Source organism: Rhea pennata, chromosome 1, assembly GCF_028389875.1.
Source record: "Rhea pennata isolate bPtePen1 chromosome 1, bPtePen1.pri, whole genome shotgun sequence".
Lineage (NCBI taxonomy): Eukaryota > Metazoa > Chordata > Aves > Rheiformes > Rheidae > Rhea > Rhea pennata.
Genome location: NC_084663.1, coordinates 187,657,921 through 187,666,725, shown reverse-complemented (window position 1 = coordinate 187,666,725; position 8,805 = coordinate 187,657,921). Strand labels below are relative to the sequence as shown.

The 8,805-nt window shown below is 44.3% G+C and overlaps 1 protein-coding gene across 1 annotated transcript; it reads right to left on the bottom strand.

Annotated features, from left to right (window-relative positions):
* Window positions 1–3,034: 3,034 nt before the first annotated feature.
* On the bottom strand, window positions 3,035–3,649 carry CCDC70 (coiled-coil domain containing 70). The gene has a single exon (XM_062582249.1). It carries the CDS (start codon window positions 3,647–3,649, stop codon window positions 3,035–3,037), a length of 615 nt encoding a protein of 204 aa, XP_062438233.1.
* Window positions 3,650–8,805: the final 5,156 nt, after the last annotated feature.

The window sequence follows — 8,805 nt, the reverse complement described above, 5'->3', positions numbered from 1 at the left end:
TGAAATGACTCAATCACATAAGTAGTGGAAAATTTAAAAAGAGAGAGAGAAATCCGTATTATGAGATTGTCTGAAAACATAATGTTTTAGTGGGTCCCCTCTTCTTTAACTCAAAGTAGACTCTTCATGTTCTGAAGCATAAAAATATGATTATTTTTTCCCGATCTGATATTTTCAGTACCAGTACTCTACTTGCTCCCTCATTTTCGATGGCTCCCTTTACACTGACTTTTCTGCCGCTCAGTCATACTTCCTGGCAGAGTGGCAGGATTTACATTTGGGATGCTCTGCACCCCTGGAGGTAGGAAGCTGCTGACCATAACTTCCACCTTTGTTGTGTCCCTGAGCAGAAAACAGGCTGCTGTGAATCCCTGGAGCAGAAACTTCAAAAGAAAAAGCTCTTGAGTATTAGAAATATGAATTTTCAATGTATCAGCATCCTCCCTGGTGAGTTTTCTAGAAGTAGAGGGAGCTGAGGCTGCAGGAATGTGTAACAACGCCACTGGGGAGCTTTCAATTCCTGCAAATCCGTGATGCACTGCTTCTCTAAAAACCCCTGAAAGCCGACTGGCATTCAAGTGCCCGGTCCAGCTGGCCCATCCAATTTCCGTGCCCCGTTACCAGATTCCCCTGCGCAGGATTTGCTAGGCCTGCGAAACCTGCCTGGGCACACAGAGATGCTTAAATGAATCGCACTGCCAACATAAAATGCTTGTTTGGGTTGAATGCGTTCCCAAGCTTTTGGGTTTTATCCCTGTGTTTAATGTGAAGTTACACTGCTTTTTCCACTGTTTTCTTCAATGCCTCTGTATTTGAACAGTAGCCACAAGAAGTTTGATTCTGGTCTCAGGCTACCTCTGTTCTACCTGATGTCGTACCACTAAAGCCCAGGTTTTCAGGCTTTGGAGGGAGGACCTGGAGAGATGACAGAGGCATTTCCTAAAGCTCTTGGTCAATGAAGGAAGAGAGAAGCCAAAGCTGGTTAGAGGCAGACTTAGGTGGAGAGGCTTCAGACGGATAAATCTGAGGTGAAAGTGAGGGCTGTTGTCCACATCTGCTGTGGATAGGACTACAGTAAGAGGTCAAAACTGCAGTTACGGTGATGCAGCTTAGACACTGAGGAAAAATTAGAACAAGGAGGCTCATAAAGCCCTAGAAGGGAGATGGGGGGTTGTACCACTCTAATGATGGAAATTTAACAAAATAAAACAACATAGGCAAGTGTTTGCCCAGCACATTACACGTATAGCTGCTTTTGAGGTGTAGGTGGATTTGGCCGCTTCTTTGGATCCTTCCACCCTAGTTTTGGTGAGTCAATGCTTCAAATATCTTCAGTTCTTCAGGCGAGTGCAGATGAAGTATTTTCAGGGGAGCTTCCAGCAATCTGAGATCATATTGGCACATCCTTTTGTCCAGCTAAACTTCTAGCTCTGTGCTACGCTGTGTAATTCCCTAATTTTCACTTCTGTACTGTACTGACAGCACTCTCACCAGAGAAGCACTGCTCCACTCTCATGCAAAAGAAAAAGTGAATAGGATCTTTTATAAGAGCAATTCACATGCTTTGAGTTCTTTGTAAGGAAAAATATGTCTAATTTTAGTTTAAATGGATGTTAGTTTGACACATGAATTTGAATAACTGAGTTAAATTCTTGACTTTTTTGACATTAAGATATATTAAATGACAAGTACTTTTTGAATGCTGTTATTTTTTTGAGCAGTTCTTTCTCTCCAAAGTACCTAATGATAAAGCTCGAATGCAGGGCATGCTTCTGCCTTTGCAGGAAATTGGACTGAACAGTCTAAGAGGTCATTTCCATCTCTAGGTTACATGGTAATAATAGAATAATAATAACAAGGTTTGCAAACATTCCTACCTTGGCTGAGTCAGCTGTCTTTTTATGGGCTGGTTATTCATTGAACAATAAATATTCATGGATTTTCCAGGAAAGATATAGTGTATAATTTGTTCTGAGTGCAATTAAAGAGGACAGCCAGCCTTATCCTCCAGCAGCTTACGGAGGGCTGAGCTTGCATGATGGATTTGAGCAACAGCCTAAACATGCCTGACGGTTGCAGAAGTCATCAGAGTCTTCAGTAGCAACTGTAAAGGCTTCTGCAATGGTGTCTGCCATGCCAGAGAAAAATTCAATGCTCAGTTGGACTGAGATTAATACTTTTCATAGTTGCTCTTGTCCCCCAATGTCACGGATATATGGAGGATCAAATGTAACTTCGACTCTAGATCAGCCCGTACAGCTCTGCCTTTGAAACATGTGAGTTTAGTTCCTGAAAAGCACAGAGTGTCGGAAAAGAAAGGCAAGAAACCAGCAATCTCTGCACCACAGCTACTTTTTCTCAGCAGAAGGTATTGGCTCTGTGCTCACATCCCAGAAAATATTGCCGGATATTGGCCACGTGCTGCATTGCAGAGTGATTTTTCTAGTATTTTTCTGTAAGAATCTCTATAAGAGATTTTCTATACATGGCAGGAGTGGGGAGCTACCTGCAGGGAAAGCTCAGCGGGTAAATAATAACCCAAATAAAATCCAAAATAAGCATCATATGTGTCCTCTCCTCCTGCTTTTACACACACATACATACTCTCACTACTAAATTTATTTCCCTCTTGCTGAGGGGGAGAATTACTCGCTGCCACCTTTCCCTCCTGCTTCCGTCTTGTCCTCGCGCTGTTGCCTTCTTCAATCCCTCCCACTTCTCTGCCCATCCTCTGCCCGTGTCGGAGAGGCTGAGTCCCAAGCTGCCTTCAGCCAGATCACTGCAGCGTGGGGTAAACCCACTGATTAGTGCCGTATCCTGAAAACCTGAGCGCAATCACCTTAAAGCAAACAGCATAAACAGAAACCCTCTTGTGATTTACTCCATAGGGTTTTTATTGAGTTTTTTTCTGGAATGAGAGATGCTATTTCAGAGAACTGGTTGAAGCACAGTACAAGTTAAATAAAGTAGTCATGTTAGCATATACAGGTTTCTAAGTCCAGCAGAATAATTTGTGCTTTCCTTCTCTCTCTGGTTACGCTTTTCCTCTGCAGCTAGTGGGACTGTGACTCTCAGCAACAACGGCGACAGCCAGAAGCAGTCGTTCTTCTCTCCCGGGACCAAACGCCCCCTCCCAGATTAATATTTCATCCTCCTGGAGGATTTTTTCATCTTCTCGGAGGGCTTCCTCATCTTTCCAGAACGCTCTTTCCTCTTCCAGGAGAGCTTTTTCATCTGCCCACAGCGCTATCTCTTCTGCCCATAGGACTCTGTCCTCATCCAGAAGGACTCTGTCTTTCTCCCAGAGGTGCTGATCCTCTTTCCAGAAATCCTCATCTTTCTTCCAGAAAACATTGTATTCCTTCCAGAAGTCACGATATTCCCTCCAGAAGGCTTTTGCTTCCTCCTGAAAAACCTTTTCTTCCTCACGAAAGGCAGTTTCCTCCTCCCAGATGGGTTTTTCCTCTTCCCAGAAGGCTTGGATAGCCATCCTGAAAGCTCTGATTTTTTCCCGAAAGGCCTTGATCTTCTCCCGAAAGCTCTTCATTTTCTCCCGAAAACTCTGAATCTCCTCCCGGAAAGCTTTCTCAGCCCACAGCTTCTTGATGAGCTTCTGGTGACGGGAGTTGAAATAGGGAAAGCAGGACATCAAGTGGCAATGGCAGCTCTTGCTCATGGACTTGCCCACGACGGAGGGGGCTGAGGCCAAGCACAGCCCAGTGTGTCTCACCCTATGGCCCAAAGGAAAGAAGAGTGACGGGTGTCAATGACGATGCCACTAAAACCTATGTCAAAACTGGCTTAAAATGGCATTCTACCATGAATAAAGACAGTTACCAAGAGCAAAAGAGAAATCCTTACCCAGGATTCAGATAGCACAAATTGCTGTGGTATCTGAACATGAATCTCAGCTGTGTAATAGAAAGACCGGGATTTCTCTAAGTCATTTTCCGAAGTGATTCCAGGTGTCTCTGACTGTGAGTGAGGTGCAGAGTTGTGTCAGGATCCACCCGCGGCCCTGCCCAGTCCACCCTCTTCAGCGTGCCCCGTGCTGCGGGACAGATGTGTCTGCCCGTAGCCTCCGGTACTCAAGTCACTCTCATCTCTTTGACTCTTGGTTGTGTCACTTGTCCTTTCATTGTGTTTCAGGTAAACTCCCCCAAAATTACTGTTTCCAGAATCATGAGAAACTTAAAGCAATGAAAATAAAGCAATAATTTAGTTTTCTGTTCACTAATTTGCCTAATAATTCTACAGCTAGGATTAAAGCTGATTACTTATTTATACTGTTTCCTTACATTTATTACGACTTACTGCACAGTGTCCCCAGCTCCATAGCAAGGAGCAAGTTGCTTTATAAATAAAATCTCTTGGTTATTAAGATATTATGAACCTGTCTATCCCTTGCTGTAGAGTCAGCAAAGGCCTCAGGGCAGCAGAGGCAATGCAGATAGCTGCAATATGTGCCTGCTCTCAGTAATGGCTGAGAAGGCAGGGAGGGTGCCATGCCTCTGTGACAGTTCAAGGACACGGTGACAGGTTGGATGGACAGCCCAAGCTGCTCTGGTTGCAAATAGCAGTGGGTGCTGGAAGAACTGACCACAAAAGTCCTCCTACACAGCCCTTGGAGCTCTGCTCCCACTGCAGACAGCCTGAGGGTGACACTTGTGCTTGTGTTGCAGACCTCCTCCCATCTCATCCCAGGCTTCTCCTCTTCTCCCAGAGCTGAGGTTGGCTGCTGGCAGGGACATACCCCATCTTCTCCCCTGGTGTTTCATATATGGTCAAGGTGCCTTTTAGTGACATCTGGCCAGCTCCTGCTGATCATCTCCTCTTCAACTGCCTCACAGGCTTGAGGGTGGTTGGCTCCATCACAGCAACCAGGATGAGCTATGCCAAGGGCAAGCAGAGGAACCTACCAGGTACTTTCAGCGAACACAGGAGAATTTGGATTCTGCTGGTTTCTCCTAAGGCTGCTTCTAGGCTCCTAAACCTGCTTCCAGCAGCAGAACGTGCTCTGAGAGGTCAGGAAGAAGGAGGAAAGCAGAGATGTTCAGCTTCACTCTCACGAAGCTCCTGGGCCCACCAATTTGCCTCCAGTCCGTGTGAGGATCCCAGCAGGACCGGGCGTGCCCACCGAGCCAGACTGCCCAAACTGGAGTGTTAGTGGTACCATACCACATGCCTAGAGCACAGGGAAAATTAGGTGAGTAAATGTCTCAGCAACTAATTGCCCACAGCATGTTATTACTTGAATTGTAGAACAGCTGCTGAAACAACAGTCATTTCTTCTCAACCAAAAGGGGGTTTGACAATGGCTCTGCTGTCCCTACACTTTCCCTACACAGTCCACTAACAGTTGCAAATACTCGGTCTCTTCTTTAAAATAAAGGTGGCTTTGCTTTTACTTAGCTCATTTTGTCCTGCTCATTGGCACAGAATATGACACCACTAATATTTTAGGTCAGGTCCTCTGCAGCCTAGACAGGTTATGCACATGCCCCGTGTCTCACTGCGTTTCACAGACTCTGGCACAGCCCTGTGGAAGCAATTCCTCTCCACTCCCTTTTCTGCGCTGGTGGTGACTCAAATCCACAGATCCCCTCTCCTAGGCAAAAACAGTGCCAATTTGCAGATTCTGTTGAGGGACTGCAATAGTTTCTCCCCTGCCTATTGAAGTTGTATCATACTGAAGGAGAAAACCAAAACATCTAATTCTGTAGAAATCTGGATAGGAGAGGGAAATGTGGATTCTGGTCCTTGCTTCCTTGACAGTTTATGTATTTTCTATGAAACAGGCTTTGGATAAAAGTCAGACAGACTCCTTCTAGCCTGTTGTACTGGGCACAGGGAGAACTGTAGAAGCAGTCCAGGGACTGACACTAACAACTGCTGCCTCCTTGTTGGTGCCAGGCTCAATTTGGGCCCACCAGAGCAGTGTTGTTGTCACAGGGTGCAAGGACCTCTGGGTAGTCCAAGGAGGCATCTGCTGAGTTCAGCTGGATAACTCCTTGGATAACAAGTTTGACTCTGACATGTAGGAAGTAATTCAGATGTCTAAACATAGGCAACCAGTGCTGTTTTAGACTCCCAAGAATATAGAAGAGGTCTGCAGATGGTCTGGCAGAAAATGACACAAAGGAGACCTATATCCTTTGGAGTTGCAGCTGGAAGCCAGGGGAGATGCCCTAAGGCCTTCTCAGGCATGAGGCATCTATACTTATGAATGAGTCCCCCATTTAAGTTTGTTCCTGATTTGTATGCATAAAATCTCTTCCGGATCTGGCCCCCAGAGCTTGTCAGACATGAGATTCCATCTCCAGAATGTGCATCAAATGTTACAAATAAAACTTTGAGAGCTTTTTCTTACATGGGTTGGTAAAAATATTTCCATTTTTTCTTTTAACTGCATTCCTGAGGCAGGCTTGTAAAGATGTACGATAATTATATCAGAGTACATTTTTCAATTAGAACATCATTATTATCTCATAGAAAAGTGCTGAATTATATCATTTTGTTCCACAAGTTTGCAAACATTCTTTCAATTGTCATCAAAATGATAGTCGCTGGGTTTCTGCAGACACCTCTAAGATACAGAACTAATGGCCAGCATGTCTTATGCTAGCTTAGGGCTATTCTCTTACTAGAGTGAAGCCTTATGGATAGATGTAAACTGAAATTGATAAAATTATCTCTTCACTTGGTGAGGGTGAGACTTTTATTATTTGCCTTACTTTTTCCACCTCTCAATATCAAAAAAAAAAAAAAAAAAAAAAACCACTATGATAACAATTGCGGTCATGCTACTGAAAAACTTATTGTTAGTAAAGCTCTAGAACAAGGGCATACAATACTCACATGAGTGCAGCCCTAGTGGCAGCTGGGTGTCTGAGGCCCACCGCTGACACTGACCAGTTGGTCACCTATAGTGATGTCATTTCACAAAGTTTAAAGCCATTGATTCAAAGTGAGTGATGCTCGGTGGAGCTAAGAGGTGCCACTAGGTTTCTCACTGGGGCTTTGCTTCATATTATTCATATTTCTGAAGAACATCCATCCTTGGGTTACATTACACTCCTCAGCTCCCGTCCTGGAAATCATGAGCAGTACTTACCACGAAGCATTAGACACATACTCAGATTATGTTGTTACATTTGTACATCTGAATTTGCCACCCGCTATAAGCGCTATTGCATCATTCGAACAAGAACAAGTAATGGAGCTAAAACTAAGCATCGTTATAGCAAAGACCAGACCCTTTTCAAAAGTAAATATGGGATACGAAATCCATCTGTAAGCACTTGCTATAAATGAGTATCCTGAGTTTTCCAATGGGTTGCTCCTACTAAAGTCATTGGGAAGAAGTGATGGATGAGAGGATTTAAAACTCAGGCCTGTGTTTACAGGAGGTGTTTCAATCTGGATTTAGGTTCCCGTTTTGAAAGCTTGGCCAGTTGGACTTCTCTGTGAACATATGCAATGTTTTCATTATATATGCTGTAAATACGTTTGTGCAGCTCAAGGGCTGACGATACAGGATGTGAAACAGATGCTTTACTGATGGATGATATTGTTCCTATTTTTTCTGTCAAAATTATATTAAAATTTAGAGGAGGCTCTTTGGTTTCTGTTTAGTTGTAAAAGGCTACAGGGAGGCTTCTACCAAAACATTTTTTTTCCTGTGGGGTGGCTTCGACGTTTTTTTGTTTGACGATCAGAAAACAATTCTTTTATATGGTAATAGTTCAAATATAATCCTGTTCACTAAGTCTTACTATCCTGGTAAGCTTCTTGTTACCCCCAGTCCCTTTTCTTCTTTCCAGATGAACTATTTCCCTCTTTGCAAATGAGTTGCCTTGATTCTGGGAAGGTTTTTCCTTTTTCTCAGTTTGCTCCATCTCTTCCTCCAGGGGCTGTTTCTTTTTTCTGAAATGTTTTCTTGCATGGTATCTTCCTGCTATAGCTCTCTGTTTGATCCTATGGCTGGAAAATAATAATGAGAGAAAGAATATTTGGTCAACTATTTTCTGAACTTGAAGGAAAACATTGCTTTTGTAGAAAAGATGCAAGTCCAGTAAACCACACAATGAATGGTGGGTGCAGAGATGACATGGTGGAACTTTTGGGTATAAGTTCCTGAGCCTGTTCTGGCTCTCACCATCAGTCCATGGGGCTGCGGCAGCAGGATGGGCTGTTTTCCTTCCTCTCCTGACTTTTTTGTAATTCATCTCTTTCCTCCTCACCAGATAAATCCCAATAGCCAAAGAGGATCTGCTGGGTTTCAGTTCTTCATCCTTCTCCATTTCAAAACAAATTTCCTGGTAAAGTGTGGAGGCGGATTTAACTCAAAGTGCTTTCATCTGCAGCCATCGTCTCACTGTTACCAGCAACAAACTTCCTGGAAAGGACAGGCTTGACAAAACATTTGTCTATGGCACATCAATAAAAAACACGTGGTTTTCCTTTCAAGGCACTAGGATCAGAAGGCCACCGTAGCCCTTCTGGGGGAGGAAGGGCCAAGGGAAAGCACAAGCCATTCTTGGGATCTCAAAATTTGGCTGGAATCTACATATGGACGAGGACTTTCCCAGATGCTTTCCGCCCCTGAATTGCTTGTTCCTCACACTCGCACAGCTGGAGCCGGAGGGAGGATGCTGCTGCCGTAGCAACAACTGTCCGAAGGACACGGAGGTTCCAGAGACAATCTGCACCGTGCTCCCTTGCCAACTGCTCTGGGCAATCCTGGCACTCATCTGCTGTCCTTGATGTGCTGCTGAAGCACTGAGGTCCCAGTTAAGACGACAC

Excerpts from the sequence above, each read along its gene's own strand:
- CCDC70 (XM_062582249.1), bottom strand. The coding sequence starts at position 3,649 with ATGTCCTGCTTTCCCTATTTCAACTCCCGTCACCAGAAGCTCATCAAG.